Source organism: Diadema setosum, chromosome 7, assembly GCF_964275005.1.
Source record: "Diadema setosum chromosome 7, eeDiaSeto1, whole genome shotgun sequence".
NCBI lineage: Eukaryota > Metazoa > Echinodermata > Echinoidea > Diadematoida > Diadematidae > Diadema > Diadema setosum.
The window spans coordinates 4,593,001-4,609,685 of NC_092691.1; the positions used below are offsets into that span (position 1 = coordinate 4,593,001).

At 40.6% G+C, this 16,685-nt stretch overlaps 1 protein-coding gene across 1 annotated transcript in view; it reads left to right on the forward strand.

Annotated features, from left to right (window-relative positions):
* Positions 1 to 16,316, forward strand: part of LOC140230497 (eukaryotic translation elongation factor 2-like) — a 41,710-nt gene extending 25,394 nt beyond the window's left edge. Inside the window, exons 3-15 of the mRNA XM_072310651.1 lie at positions 1,059 to 1,243; positions 1,622 to 1,830; positions 3,618 to 3,851; positions 4,323 to 4,436; positions 5,071 to 5,214; positions 5,685 to 5,881; positions 6,297 to 6,435; positions 6,951 to 7,178; positions 8,733 to 8,876; positions 9,631 to 9,840; positions 12,826 to 13,008; positions 13,877 to 14,009; positions 14,863 to 16,316. Coding sequence (XP_072166752.1) covers positions 1,059 to 1,243; positions 1,622 to 1,830; positions 3,618 to 3,851; positions 4,323 to 4,436; positions 5,071 to 5,214; positions 5,685 to 5,881; positions 6,297 to 6,435; positions 6,951 to 7,178; positions 8,733 to 8,876; positions 9,631 to 9,840; positions 12,826 to 13,008; positions 13,877 to 14,009; positions 14,863 to 15,056 — 2,314 coding nt within the window. The 3' untranslated portion in view covers positions 15,057 to 16,316. The remainder of the gene's footprint in view (positions 1 to 1,058; positions 1,244 to 1,621; positions 1,831 to 3,617; positions 3,852 to 4,322; positions 4,437 to 5,070; positions 5,215 to 5,684; positions 5,882 to 6,296; positions 6,436 to 6,950; positions 7,179 to 8,732; positions 8,877 to 9,630; positions 9,841 to 12,825; positions 13,009 to 13,876; positions 14,010 to 14,862) is intronic.
* Positions 16,317 to 16,685: the final 369 nt, after the last annotated feature.

A 16,685-nucleotide genomic window follows, 5' to 3' on the forward strand; every position in this document is an offset into this window, starting at 1 on the left:
TTTTTCTTTTCTTTTTTTTTCCCCAAACTATGTGATGGAAACAAAATGGTCTCTACATTATTGTTCATGAAAGCTGCATTCCCTTGTGCCAAGTTGAATTCATTCAGTGTGGTGCTTTTATAACTTTGCTGACATCTCATGATATACTGTTAGAATTTTCTGGTAGGTTGATAAACTAAGGAATGACAGAAGGGTTGTGTAAACTAAATGTTTCCCTCCATACACATGTTTAACTATCAGAGGTCAGCAGATTGTTGTATTTATGCAGCAATGTTGCAAGGACATACGGATTGCAGTTTGGTCGTTTTATCTAGGTGTGGCATAGATTATCTTCAAGCATTGATAATAAGGAATTGTGCTGTTGGATGCCCCTCTACCCCCCCCCCCCCCCACATCATTATCTCTATTTTTGCTTCCTCTTTTCTGTCTACCCCATTTCTTTTTGTCTCTTGGTCTCTCTTGTAGTATAAATCTCTTCAAGTTTTGTCTGTGAAAGCTGTGCAGAGAATGATGCCAGCTGATATCTAAGGGTATTATGTACAGTTGTACTGCTCTTTGCAAATAGAATCAGATCAAATCAAATCAAATCAAATCAAATCAAATCAAATCAAATCAAATCAAATCAAATCAAATCAAAAATAATAAAAAAATACTGCAGGCTTCTCTTACAATACTATTCCCCCCCCCCCCCCAAAAAAAAAAAAAAAAATTGTGTAGATGCACATGTCTATTCCAAGGAAAGGTAAAAATACTGTTTTCAACCAAATAAATTCCTCTTTAGCCCTCATAATGCTGCATTGCTATTTACACATTGTACACGGTTGGCATTCCTGGCTACACTAAGAAGCTTTATCATACTGTAAATTGGTTTGAATTCTTTGATATTGAATACACTCTCCCGACGCTTCCTCCAGAATGAATGAACAAATCTAGTAGGATGAAAAAGAACCTTAACCCCCGCCCAAAAAAAAGCAACACACACACACAAGAATACCAGCTATTGATGATGAGTAAACTCTCACTTTTTATTTAATCATTTTTTGTTGTTGTTGTTCTAGGGCCATCTCTCTCTTTTACGAGCTGAGCGAAAGTGACATGCAGTACATTACCCAGGAGAAGGATGAAACTAGAGGCTTCTTGATCAACCTTATCGACTCACCGGGCCACGTTGACTTCTCCTCAGAAGTGACAGCTGCCCTGCGTGTGACAGATGGCGCCCTCGTGGTGGTAGACTGTGTCAGTGGTAAGTGGAATCTACAAGGAGTGAACTATGTAATGTTTTGTAGCTGCTAAAGGTATTTTATTTAGTGCTGTATCTGTTTAAAAAGGAGGAAGGGGCTGCTTTGTGGAGGAAATAGACATTGGTACTTGTAGGTGTAACAAGATGACAAGTATAAAAGCTGGTTAACAGTGTAATTTGACAGTATTCCTCTATGATTTTGTTTTTCAACTCAATGTATTCTTAAGTTAGCTGTGCTGGCATTACTATACTTCGACTTGGGGCAGCCTACCCACATTTCTTTGGCATTGGGAAGGTGGGGAGCATTCATTTTTAGGGGGCTCACAGATCACAAGAAGTCAGCGAAATTCTACTGTGTGTCATTGTCTAATACCAAACTAGGTGTGTGCGTTCAGACGGAAACCGTGCTGAGGCAGGCCATTGCAGAGCGCATCAAGCCAGTCCTCTTCATGAACAAGATGGACCGTGCTCTGCTTGAGCTGCAGCTGGATATGGAAGATCTGTACCAGACCTTCCAGCGTATCGTGGAGAGCGTCAATGTGATTGTCGCCACGTACGCCGACGATGACGGGCCCATGGGAAACATCCAGGTACTGTTTAAGCTGTTATTTTGTCGAGGGTTTAATTTTCGCGAATTTCGCGAATCACAGTTGGATTGCGAATTAAACAACGCGCGAAAATGCCTTCATGCGCTTAGTTGATAGAGCATTAATGTAAGCGTTGGCGTCGATTCGCGAAAATGTCTGTGACCTCGTCATTCGCGAAAATCTGTACACGAAAATAACAGCGTATACAGTAAGTGTAGGGTAAGGGCCTATTTAGTCGTGAGTTTTGGTTTATGATTTCCTTCAGCGGGATGATATATATATAGGTTGATATACTAATAGATGGATGGATTAGAATTCTCTATAGAGTTGTTGAACTGAAATTAATCCTTTACCAATTTTAATGGAAAGTTTTGTATTTGTTGGTTTTTGGTGTGGTTTTTTTCTTTTTTTTTATACCCCCGCCAAACGAAGTTTGAAGGGGGTATATAGGAATCAGCGGACGGTCGGTCGGGCGGTCGGGCGGTCGGTCCGTTGCAAATCTTGCGTCGCGAACTACTTCCTCAGTTTTCAACCGATTCCCATAAAACTTGGCACAGATGTGTGCCTTGGGTTGTAGATGTGCAAGACGTATTTTTTGACAGTACCCAAAAGTACGTTGCCATGGTAACGGCATATTATGGGCAAAAATGGGTACAAATCTTGCGTCGCGAACTCCTCCCACAGTTTTTGATCAATTTTTATGAAATTAGGTACAGATGTTCATCTGAATATGATAATGTGCAAGACATATTTCCGCAGTGGCAAAAAGTGCGTTGCCATGGTAACGGCATGTTATTGGTAAAATATAGGGCAAAATGCTTCATGGCAAAACTGCTTCATCAGTGTTCTTCCAATTCTCATGGAATTCGTATTGAATGTTTGTCTTAGGATATAGGTCAGCATGACACATTTCTTGACAGTGACAAAAAGTATGTTGCCATGGTAACAGCTCACATATTATGAGCCAAAATGATGGAAAATTTTGTGTTGCAAACTACTTCTTCAGTTTTTGCCCAATTTCCATGAAACTTGGTACAGATGTGTGCCTTTGGTTGTAGATGTGCAAGACGCATTTTTCGACAGTACCTGAAAGTACGTTGCCATGGTAACGGCATATTAATGGCAGAAGATCAAGGAAAGATCTTGCGGATTTAACTACTTCCTCAGTTTTTTGACCAAAGCTTATGAAATGTTGTTTTGACCAAAGCTTATGAAATGTTGTTTGGCGGGGGTATAACCAGTCGCTGTAGCGACATTTCTAGTTTTTTTTTTGCTCACATTCAAACAGCTAGTCCATGAAGAGAATACAAATGAGTCTGACATGCTTCAGCTGTACAAAATGCATTGTCTTTTATGTAGACTTTTCAGGATGTTACCGAGTGTTCATTTTGATGTAATAGGATGAGATTTTTTCTGGATCAGGGGATTTCCACCGATTTTGAAGTAAAATCAAATACCATAAACAAAAACACCTTTTGGGATTTTTCTTTTTTTTCAGCTGCCATACTGTAAAACTGGAAATTTTCTCACAAATAATCATTAGATGAATATTAAAGATGAAATTTGTCTCTGTTTGATTCTGTGAAATAGAAATGTGAAATAGTATTACATCTAACAAGCTTTGAAAAAAAAAATGTACATTTTTATTCTCATGCTTGTCTCATGTCGTGCAAAATACCTGAAAATTTTGCCCTGTTTCTGCAGCCTTTCTTTTTCTCCTTTACAAGTATTGTCGGTTTATTCCAACTGTCTTCATGTAATGAGGAAAAAAATGACTGTTCTGATCACAGGTCGACCCAACCAAGGGAACTGTGGGATTCGGGTCTGGTCTCCATGGCTGGGCTTTCACCCTGAAGCAGTTTGCTGAAGTCTACGCCTCCAAGTTCAAGATCGAGCCGGCCAAGCTCATGAAGAGGCTATGGGGTGATCAGTTCTTCAACCCCAAAACCAAGAAGTGGAACAAGACGGGAGGCGAGGGCTTCGTCCGTGGCTTCAACCAGTTCGTCCTGGACCCCATCTACAAGGTTAGGGAGATCGTTGTTCACGACAACTTTTTATTCTGTGGTGGGTTCCTCCCACTGTTATTACCAGTGGCCAAACTTGCTGCTCTTTATCTTTTACTGGAATGATGATTGGCGCCTTCAATCAGATATTTACTACACCACTGATTCCTCTCACACTTTTTCATATTCTTTGTACTTTTCATTCCATTCATCCATTTTATATTAAGATGTTCATTCAAAAACATCGTGGATAGAGGAGGCACAATATAGCAGTTCCTGTTTTCCTGTGTAAGACATCCCTTTTAGTGCTTCATTTGGAAAAATGAATTTTAGAGGTCTAGCTTGTGACAATATGAAGAAATGATAGGCAGTGTTACAAAAAAAAAAAAAAAAATGTCGAGGATTCTTGCATATTTGCCTCTTCTTGTTCCATGATTTAGATGGAAATTGAAATTCATGTGCAACCTCCCATGTAATTGTCGTCGTATTTAGGTCTTCGACGCCATCATGAACTTCAGGAAGGAAGAGACAGCAAAACTTCTAGAGAAGCTTGAGATCAAACTCACCAAAGAGCAGAAAGAGATGGAAGGCAAGCCACTGGTCAAGGTAAGTTTTGGGGTTATCATTTGATGACAGGCTGTGTCGATGTTTATTTTATGTCTGTTCAGAGATGCCAACTGCTACTTATTAGCAGTATTTTGTGCTATTTTTAATTTTTTCCCCCCAAATATATGTCAGGTTTCATGGAAAGTACTGTTTTACCACAGTATATAAGTATGTTAGGGTTAAAGTATCCATCAGTAATTTTGATGGGATTGAAACTTGTGCAATTTTGACGGGTCCTGTCATTGAAAGCTTAAAATCTCCAGATTGAAGAATTGAAATGTAGTTCACCGTATCTCACAAATTTTGAATTGTGATCCAGAGTCACACTTGGGTGGAAATGGGATAGGGGGTGGGAATGAGGTTAAAGAAGGATCTATGTTACTGATCAAGGCTAATAAACCTTTATTAGCATGCAAATGAAGGAACATACTTTGACCCATGTGTAGCAGTACTGTGGGATTGTGCGTGGTGTATTATGTTGCTTGAGGTTTTTAGAATTTTTCTTTTGTGCGAGCCTGTCCAGTCTACAGTCAGTCTGAAGTCGCGTGTATGATGCCTTCAAAAGTCAGTCTCGCACATTATTTTGTCCGTTTTGTGGGTTACTGTGCATGTTTTTCCATTACCGTTGCTGTAGACTGTGATGCGTACATGGATTCCTGCCGGAGAGACCATGCTTCAGATGATCACCATCCACCTGCCGTCACCCCAAACAGCCCAGAAGTACCGTATGGAAATGCTCTACGAAGGTCCCCATGATGACCCAGTTGCTCTCGGTAAAGCACTCGGTCCCAAACTGCTGTCACCTGGATATCTTCTGGGGAGAAAGTTTGGAGTTTGCAAAATCCTCTTTCTAATAAAAAAAAAGAAATGCTGTAGAATTCCTTCGCCATTTTGTACTTTCCTTCTGTATTTCTGTATTTCCAATATTTGATCTTGTATTTTGTTGTGCAGACTAAACACATGACAATATAAATGATAATTTATCAATGGTATTGATTTGTAGATCGTATGAGTGTTGCTATACCATTTGGGTGGCACAAAAGTGTATGCCTAACATGCACTTTTTGAAGAACAGGAATTTGATTATTGTAACCTTTTACAAATGCAAATTCCAATGGCGACCCCAACATATGTGGTTTCAACTCCAGCCCAATTAAAACAAATTAATGGCTTCTTTCAATGAGAAGAAATTGATTATTGCAAGTCCTGAAGGGTTAAATTGTGTTTTTCCTTTTGTTGCTCCCCAAGGAATCAAGACCCTGTGATCCCAAGGCTCCTCTCTGCATGTATGTCTCCAAGATGGTACCCACCAGTGACAAGGGGCGCTTCTATGCCTTCGGTCGTGTCTTCTCCGGCACCATCGCTACCGGCCAGAAGTGCCGCATCATGGGACCCAACTACGTCCCTGGCAAGAAGGAAGACTTGTATGTGAAGAACATCCAGAGGTATGCCATTGCTCCTGGTAAATCTGGAATCTTCACTCGTGATTTGACTTGCCTCATGCATATCATGGCTGGCGCCACATTTTCAAAACTGGGGGGGGGGGGGGGGTGCCACTTCCGGGTTTCATTAGCTAACAAGCAAAAAAAAAAAAGAAAAAAAGGTCTTCAGTGCAACTTCTGTTTCACTTCCAGGTTTCTACAGCTTACAAACAAATAAAAAAAAAACAAACAAAAATGTCTCTCAAATGTGTCAATTAGTGTGGCCCTCGACTACTAATGGCTCTCAGGGGCCAAGAAAGGATTTTGGTCATTTCTAGCTGCAAATGTCACGTGTAAGGCCAGTGCAGTGCTGTAGAATCCATACATAGTATGCTCGAGTGCTTGCAATAACAGATATGTTCACCTACTTTTCACACAGAACCATCCTGATGATGGGTCGCTACACTGAGGCCATTGAAGACGTTCCCTGTGGAAACATCGTTGGGCTGGTCGGTGTGGATCAGTTCCTCGTCAAGACTGGAACCATCACAACGTACGAGAATGCGCACAACCTCAAGGTAAGGTTTTGATCGTTTAGAAGTAAGCATGTGAGCTCTTGTAAAAAGAATCAGGGTTTTAAAATTGCCTCTAGAGCATACCCACAGTAAAACACATGGTGAGTTTACATACTGCAAAGCATGATATTTTCCTGGCATGACATTTTTGCGAATTGGAGCCAAAGGCCTTTTTTGCGTTATAAAATTTTTGCCAGTTGCCACTGACATTCAGTGCTTATTGTGTAGACAAGAACTTCGACATACATTTTTATTTTGCAAATTGTGGCTCTTGCAAAATTTGCAAAATGAAAATGCACACAAACATTTTTGGTTTTACAGTAGATTTGTATTTAGCAAGGAATATCTAATGGTAGGTGGATTGAAATAAGCCATTAGTTGATTTGCCTTAAATGGTGAGGGGCTTATAACCCCCCCCCCCCTTGACAGTTTTTTGCAATTTTTTAACACATTTCTTTTAATACTTCTTTCGCAGAAATTTGTGATATGTGTTTTTACGGATTTATGTTTTGCTGCAGGTCATGAAGTTCTCCGTCAGCCCTGTGGTGCGTGTGGCTGTGGAGGCAAAGGACCCCTCCCAGCTGCCCAAGCTGGTGGAGGGCCTCAAGCGACTGGCCAAGTCGGACCCCATGGTGCAGTGCACCACCGAGGAGTCTGGCGAGCACATCGTGGCCGGAGCGGGAGAGCTCCATCTGGAAATCTGCCTCAAGGATCTGGAGGAGGACCATGCCTGCATTCCTCTCAAGGTACCTTGTTGCTCTTCTTGTGTGGTTTTTTTTTTTTTTTTCCTTGTTTGTTTGTTTTGTTTTATTCTTGTCAGTGTTACCATATGTGACCTGCCACGTCAAAAGGATCCTCAAAAGGATCGGCTGAGCGGAGAAAATCGCTTTTGCAGTCAGATCATCAAAATTGGTCGAAACCATCAAATTTCTGTTTCTGGCATAATGTTGTAGACTACTTTATCGTTTATCATCTGCTGAGATTTTGAAGCTAAATGATTAATTAAAGGAAAGGCAAGAAATTATCATTTTTTTTTTGCCCTGATTTTCCCACTTTAAAAGGAATAGAAACATGTCCAAAGATTTGGATGTAGCACCACAGATAGACTCTGCCCTTAGCAACGTGGGAGTGATCCTATTGGTCAGTGCTTGGCATCCTAGTTAATGATTGGTCGTGTGCAGACCGCTGGCGCTAAGCTTGAATGAACATCACAAAGGTTGCTATGAGCAGACCTATAGTCAAGGGGTGAAAGCTGTCTTACCTCCCCTTGATCATCATCGCGTGGGAAAGAAAACTTTGAAGGCAGTTTTCTTGAAACGCTGATTTTCTAGACCACTCGACAGGCAGTTTTCTTGAAACGCTGATTTTCTAGACCACTCGACATGGTCTCACAAAATCATCAATATCTCCACAACCGTGTGCTTTTATTAGTCATGTTATATATGAAATTAAAGCGGAAAAATAGGGGAATTATATTGTGCCATTTGCAGAAAATTGATTCAATCGACTTTCAGATCCTTTTGTTGTAGTGGGTCACATATGCTGAAAGCAAGGCTCAACATAGCAGTGGCCGTGGGTCCAAGGGCCACCTGAAATAGATGTTTGGCCACCTCATTGTAAAGATATGTTTTAGGATACGTTTTTGTTACCCAATTGGGCCACCAAATTTCATTGTTCAGCGACCAAATGGAAAAGATTGAATTGAGCTTTGCCATAAGTTACTGGAAACTAAATATCATAATAGGCAATTGCAAGATAATGAGGCATTTGTGTTTTTGGATTTTTTTCTACTTTTCAAGTCAAATCAAAATAAAATTACATTGTAGAGAATTATACAAAACAACTAAAATTGCAAAGGTGCATAACAGAAGATCAATCTCATGTAAAACAGTAGCATAATTTATGGTTGTATAAATCATACAAGGCAGTAAATTTGATTCAATGAGAAAACAATGAGAGACCATCAGCATTATCATGGCTTGACTAGGCTGACGGTCTCGTGGGGAATGTAGCTTCTGAAGGTCTGCCTCTCACAGTGAATGTAGACTTTTGCAAGAGTCTGTAGGCAGAGACAGTTTTGAACGTGAAATTGCTGTTAACATTTGCTCATGAATGGGTTCTCTTGTCTAGTCCCCCTAACCAAAGCAATGCAAACCTACCAGTGAAACTGAAACCAACTTCTAGGAGTTACTAGGAAGCGCATACCCCTTATCCATTGATCAATTCGTTATGTTATGAACTGACAAATTAATGTTTAGAAAATGAAAGTAATGAATCTCACTTCCTTTTCGTTCTTCCAGAAATCGGATCCGGTGGTATCTTACAGGGAATCTGTGAGTGAGGTGTCCAACCAGACCTGCCTGTCCAAGTCACCCAACAAGCACAACCGTCTCTTCATGACGGCAGCGCCGTTCCCCGACGGCTTAGCCGAAGACATTGACAATGTAAGGGGTGCTGTCTGTAGTGAAATGTTCCTCCTTCCTCTGTACACAGTCCATTCTTCTCTCTTCACATTCAACACATAGCTCGCAGCGACAAACCATGTCTTGAATGTGAAGAGAGAAAAGGAATAATGGGTCAGCCTTTGTGGGAGTGACCAACTTATTGACAATACACAGTTTATGTCTGAAACAAAGTATGAACTGGGAAGCAATACATGGGCTAGGTTTCACAAAAGTAATTTTACTGTTGCCCTTAGGCCTTTGAGCCCTCGTGTAATGCATTCCCGTACACATGTGTTGAAGGTCATGGACCATAAATGGTGAGAAGAAACCCAAAACACACTTCTTCAGTTGTGTTGGCTGGCATGTTAATTTCACCACTTTTATTGACAGATCTCGTCCATTTAGTGAGACATTCATTGTTCCGTCACGATAGCAATCAAACTTGGAAAAAGTGCAATTTGTCTTTGTTGTCTTTAAAGTTCATGTGCTCGAGTCATGCATGGCATATATATCAACATAATTGGGTATCAATGGATAGTGGAAGAGTTCCCCTTTCTATACAACCAACATTCCACTCCCCATAGCTGATGATTATGACGTATTTCTCCAAAGTTCGATTACCTTTCTTTAGGTACGCACTGTATTAAAAAAAAAAGAAGGTGTTTGACACTTCTGAACTAAGCCAGAATTGTGCAGAGTTGGTCGTGTTGGTATGTTAAATTAGAGTTATAATTCTACCTTTTTTGCCCTGCAGGGAGATGTCAGCACCAAGCAAGAATTTAAGGCCCGTGCACGTTACCTGTCAGAGAAGTACGACTATGATGCCACCGAGGCTCGCAAGATCTGGTGCTTTGGGCCAGAAGGCACAGGCCCCAACCTCCTCATAGACTGCACCAAGGGAGTCCAGTACCTGAACGAGATCAAGGACAGCGTGGTGGCCGGCTTTCAGTGGGCCACGAAAGAGGTAACCGCCCTTCCTGCTGTGACAGATCAGGGGCCCGTTGCATAAAAGTTACAATTATGGTAACTTTGCCATCCAATGGTAACTACCATGGCAACAATACTCAACAGCCAATCAAAATCAAGAATTCCATGGAAGTTACCACTGGATGGCAAAGTTACCATAATTGTAACTTTTATGCAACGGGTCCCTGAACTCTTTTCTCATGATAGTCGCTTTTGCTTCTTCCCTTCTCCTGTTTGTTCCTCTATAAAATAGAAAACGTTGACCTTCGAGTGTTCTGCTTGTTTATACTAGGGGGAGTGTAGGGAAATGTACATGCTCACATACTTCCATTCCTCTGCTACTAATTCTTCATGTGCCATGGTGTAAACCCTATGGCCCGAATTCACGAAGGTGGTACAAATGAAACCATGGTTTAAACCATGGACAAAAACTATGGGAGCGCCAAGTGTCGCACGGAATATTTCGTTACGAAATTGGTCATTTGACAAAATGACCGTTTCGTTAACGAAATTATCATTTCGTGGATGAAATGTTCATTTAGATACAAAAAAATTGTCATTTTGTTACAAAATAATCATTTCATTGACGAAATGTCTGATTTCGTAACGATATATTCCATGCGACACTTGGCACTCCATGGTTTTTGTCCATGGTTTAAACCATGGTTTCATTTGTACCACCTTCGTGAATTCGGGCCATTGTGTGCCACATTATTCTGAGACAGCAACCATGCTTTGGTAAAACATTCTGTTTTTCAAATCTATGTAACTTGTTTTTTATGCCTCCGCCACGAAGTGGTGCCGGAGGCATTATGTTTTCGGGTTGTCCGTCCGTCCGTCCGTCCGTCCGTCCGTCCTTCCGTCCGTCCGTCCGTCCGTCTGTCCTTCCGTCCGTCCGTCCGTCCGTCCGTCCGTAATGAATTTTGTGGACAAGGTAACTATCGAAACCTGTTGAGGTATCCTAATGAAACTTGGCATGTATGTGTATTAGGGGGTGAAGTTGTGCCTATCAACTTTTGGGTGCACATGCTCAAGGTCAAAGGTCAAAAGGTCAAGGTCAAATACATAAAATTTTACTATTTCCACCATATCTATTGAATGCCTGAAGATATTTTCTTGAAACTTAGTGTATACATGTTTTACCCAATTAAGATTCTCTGGTGAAAGTTTGGGTCATGAGGTCAAAGGTCAAAGGTCAAAAGGTCAGGGTCAAATACATAAAATTTCACTATTTCCACCATATCTATTGAATGCCTGAAGAGATTTTCTTGAAACTTAGTGTATACATGTATTACCCAATTAAGATTCTCTGGTGAAAGTTTGGGTCATGAGGTCAAAGGTCAAAGGTCAAAAGGTCAAGTAAAAATATTAAAACTTCTTTTTTTTTTTCTCCGTACCTTGGAAAATTGTTTAAGGTATCTTCATGGAACATAGTATACACATACATGTACTGACTGGAAGTGATTATCTAGAGAATGTAGGGTTCATGGGGTCAAAGGTCAAGTGCAAGACTTCAAAATTTTACTATTACCCTCATATTTATGCAATGCCAGCAGGGTTATTTTTTTACACTTGGTGTATGCGTGTGTAAGCTAATAGAAATTCTCTGGAAAGTTTTTTTTTTCTCTTTTTGCCTCAAAGGTCAAAAGGTCAAAGATCAAGTGAAAGTGCTGAACTAACTTTTTCCTCCATATCTCGGAAGTGGCTCAAGTTACCTTGAAACTTAGTACATATTATGCATGTTCTACCTGAAAGTAATTATCTTATGAATTTTAGGGTCAAGGGCCAGATGAAAATGGTAACAATTTACTATTCAATTCAGAAATTGCACTTATTCTCCACACCTGTACCTTGAAAATTACTCAATGCCTAAATGTATGAATGGGTCAAAGTCAAGTTAAAGTCCTTAAATCCCTAGATACATGCTCTCCTATTCATCCAATTAAACCTACGTCAAGGAAGGTGAACATTCAACACATTTGTGACAAACTTGTCATTCCAATATTTTGCCAATTTTGTGAAAATGTAATCACACAGTGTCCACATGTACTATCTAGACCTATTGGGAAAATCATGCATTATGGCGGAGGCATACCAGTCGCCAAAGCGACATTTCTAGTTTGTAAGATTTTTGTTATTCTAAGCATGTAATGACCAAAGTTGTAGACAAAATGTCAAGCTTTGCTTTGATGTAAATTGTACGAGAAATGTTATGATTGTTTTTCTTTTTGATAACCAGAACGGCAACAGCTACATTATTGCAAAGGCAACACTTTTGCATAAGGACATCAGAATTATACACACTACATTTATCTGTAGATGATTTAAGTTGCTGTTGGAATCACATTGAGTTGGCATGCCTACTGAGCTACGTCGAGATGGTCTCTATCTCTGCACTGTTTTTTTTTGTGTGTGTGTCTGTGTGTGTGTGTTAAAGCCTTACAATCGTGGCAAGTGGTTTTTGCGGCACAGAGACAAACGCAACACGCTGCCTCCCCCATTCTGTATCAAATGTAGTGACACCGAATGAGAATAGCGCTGGCTCATTGGGTCAGCGAACAACACTTAGACTAGAAATCTCCTGACCCAAAATGGCTGTCCGAGCCACGAGAGCTTACGAATGGACGCATACTCTCAGTGCGCATGCGCCATGCGCATGAAGAGAGGCCAAAAGAGCCACGCGTCTTCTGGCCTCTCTCCTCCAATCACCGGAGCTCGCGGTCACAATGTTTGTGTATGATGCGCACACGCACACACACACACACACACGTGTCTCAGTGGCAGCATTGTCCCACACATTTATGGATATAGCACCGAGTCTGGCATTGTGCAATTGCATGCACAAACTTCGGTCGTTCAGGAGTTTACAAAATAACGTACCATTAGGGGTGATGATCGTCTGACTTTAACAATTTCTTCTCTGCCTGCATTTGTCCCTGCTCTTTACAATAATGTCCTGTTACTGTTATCATTCTGACCCTAGGGTATCCTGGCAGAGGAGAACGTGAGAGGCGTGCGATTCAACATCCACGATGTGACGCTTCACGCCGACGCCATCCACCGTGGCGGTGGCCAGATCATCCCGACGTCGCGTCGTTGCCTCCTGGCCTGCCTCCTCACGGCGCAGCCCCGCGTCATGGAGCCAGTCTACCTGGTGGAGATTCAGGTATGAGTTTGGAGTCTCTCCCTCATCCTACTGGAAACCCTCTGAAAACTTCAATTTCTTTTCGTTTCTAACAAATGTAAAAGCCTCCCTGATTCTTCAGTATCATTTGCCCTACATTGCGTAGACAGTCCCGAGAAATCTGTCAATATCTTCGTTTATGACTCGCTGTCCACACTGCTATCTCGACTGTCCGTGAGGTGTGGGGGCAATAAGGATTTGAGTCGAGCCATGCCATCTAAAACCAGACTTTGGGGAATACACACGTGTTATGAATACATCTGGGCGCTATCAATTACGTTTTCTTGTTTGAAAAACTGAAGATATAATAGAAAACACCTTTTTTCCCCAAATCATATTACTACACAAACCTGTCGATTCCAGGGAAAGGGAAATTAGAGCATATAAATGTCACTTGTACTGTGGTCAGTTTGAGCAGTAACTACACCTATTCTGTTTTCGAACACTATTATTTATGTCGGCATAACTGGGTGTGCCAGAATAGCAAAATATGTTTTGGTGGGTTATGTAAGGAGTTGGGTGCATTGCTATGTCAGTGCATAAATCAGCCATTGATAGGCATACTGAAGCCCCTCAGTTATGGCTGAAAGAAATAAATTTAAAAACAAAAGCAGTAGCCAAACTAAACAGGTCTATTCCCTTCATCTTTGATTGCAATTGATTCAAATTACCCTACATCAATGATAGATAGTGTTTTCGTAGTAGCCATGATAAAAGAAAAACAACAACAACTGATCAATTTAGTGCTTATTTATGTCGATGTAGGGCAATGTGTCAGTTGCAATGAGAAAACGTCTTGTCGGAAGAATTTAAAATGAATTTGAATCATCTTTGATCATTTCGTCTGCAGTGCCCAGAGGCTGCCATGGGAGGAATCTACGGCGTACTCAATAGACGTCGTGGCCATGTCTTTGAGGAGGGTCAGGTAACAGGCACACCCATGTTTGTCGTGAAGGCATACCTCCCTGTCAACGAATCATTTGGTAAGTATTCTTCCTTTCCTGGAATGAAATACTGTATATGCCATATATTTCGCGTGTCAAATTTTTCCCGAATCGGGTCACCCTGACAATTTCGCGAGTGGTTAAATTTGTAATGGTGGAGTACATTACCAAGAGAAGAAATGTATGCATGCTCGTCACATTTATGTCGGAATGAGAGTTGATATTTTCACACTTTTTTTAATTCACGAATAGCATCCCACTCGCAAAATTTGTGATAGTAAAAATCTCGCGAAAGATTCAGTGTATACAGTATCCAATAGGTTTTTATGCCTCAGCCATGAAGTGTAACCAAAGGCATTTTGTAATTTGTGTTTGTATTTTAGGGTTGTCCATCTGCCTGTCTTTCAGTCCGTAGTCGATTTGACTGTAAAATTAGATATTTGACAGTTTTGAAATTTGACTGTAACAACAATTTGCATCGAAATTGTAGAAGAATTTACATTTTTGAGCTGTTTTTGGTCTGACATGCATGTACATATTTATGCGTAACTTCAGAACTGCGTGCCCAGAGTCATGAAATGTGGTGGCCATGGCTTTTTGCAATGGCGACACACCGCATGGAATGTCGAGGGTTGCACGATTAGTCACACAAAAATATCCACTTTTTCAGTAGACTCTTTGTTTTGTCAATGTTACATTTAGGTCATGCTTATTACATTGTTGTGACCTTCATTCTTTATTTTTTGGGGGGAGATATTTATAGAGATTGCCAATATGTAGGGATGTCTTTGCTGTGGACATGGGCTCGCTAAAGGTTAGCTTTTGTAAGTGTCTTCCCGCTGGCAGTTTGTACTCACTGTGCACGTCACTCTGCTTCTCCTTGCATTTATAGGCTTCACAGCTGACCTCCGCTCCAACACCGGTGGCCAGGCCTTCCCACAGTGCGTCTTTGACCACTGGCAGCTCATCACGGATGACCCCACTGACCCCTCCACCAAGTCGGGAGCCATCATTGCGAACACGAGAAAGCGCAAGGGCCTCAGTGAAGGCATCCCTCCCCTGGACAAGTTCCTCGACAAGATGTAGAGCTACAAACTAGAGAGCAAGTGCAAAATCCACCCCCCTCCCCCAAACAAAATCAACAGATATCAAACCTTAATTGTAGATGTTATGTCCTTTTCCCTTCATCAGCAACAAAAAACTTTGACAAACCCTCACTGGAAAATTTTAGTGACTGTATATGAATAATTTTCAAGTAAATCCCAATTGAGTTTATTTTCAGATTTTTTTTTTAAAATCTGAAAACCTATGTCTTGTTTGTCTGTAATCTTCAACAATCAATTATCTATGTTATGTGATCTTGTACATCGCTGTTATGTTTGCATTAAAAAATCATTATGCAGCATGACAATCGCTAGAACTGTATGTAAGGTCAGGGTATTATTGACATCTTAAATGATGAAGCTGTTTAAATGTTTATTAGGGACTTGTTTCGTGCAGAAATGCAGCCTGGAGCCAAAGACAGGAATACTAATTTCCAGGTCACATGACACCTAGATTCCTTTTTTTTTCCGTCTTCAAGAATGCAACATCACTTTGTGATTGATGTTGCATTGTTGAAGCATATATTACACATCATATGAGAAAAATAAATGGTAAGCTCTAATGAGCACGACAAATGCAATCATTGGGAAGTTATTAAATCAATGAAAGAGAGTGAGAAAACAAGGCTTGAGGCTTTGCAACATAAAAGGTACCCTTAGATACATAAATTGTTATCAAATATGTCAGAAGTACGTACCTACAGTTATCCAACACAGTATGTTAATTTATTTTACAGTTTCAACTTGAGTGAGCATTAAACTATCTTCATTGCATTGGCCTGATTTGAAATGTATGTTATGAAAATACTTATCGTAGGATATAAAGTAGTGTTGGACTGTCCATTCATTTCCATGTCTTACTCCCGAGGTCTAAAAGAAAAATATATATAATGTGTGTGGAGTAAGCATCCTAGAAGATGCACAAATTGCAAGTCCTTCTTTGAGGGCTGTTGTAATGCTCTAAAGATTATTGCTTTATGAATTTGTCATGAACTTACAGATCTCGTGTCCAATGCTCCCCCTGCAGTTTTCCTTGTGTGGAATCGATTACAACACATTTGTGTACGTAAAACCGGTTTGCTGTCGCCTTAGATCTTCATCTGACCATCAGGATGAACGTAGATGTTATTTTATTTTCTGTGCCCCAGACGGAAGCACGGGTCATTCATGTAAAGGGAATTTCCTCCGGGTCAGTGTACCTCCAATGCTGAGAGAGAATAAACATCAAGATATCTACTGCTAAGCGCTGGGTGTGATCGTTGCTTTGTTTGATTGTTTGTTTGTTTGTTTGTTTGTTTGTTTGTCTTTTATTCTGATGACTCTTGTTGTATGAGAGCATGTGATTGTCCGTTGCATTGTCTGGTTTACAGTACGATAATGTGTTTGGTTGGCTTTATACAGGGGAATCCAGTTGTAACGAGATCGGATACAACGACAATCCGGATATCAAGAGAAAAATCACCAGGAACCAACAATCTCGTTGTAACAGGATTCCCCTGTACTTGTATTTTTCAACATATAATGACAAAATAACATTAGGGATACTTATTTCAAAACTGACAACAGAACACAATATAAAAAAACATGCAAGTTTTTTTATCATCAAAGACTA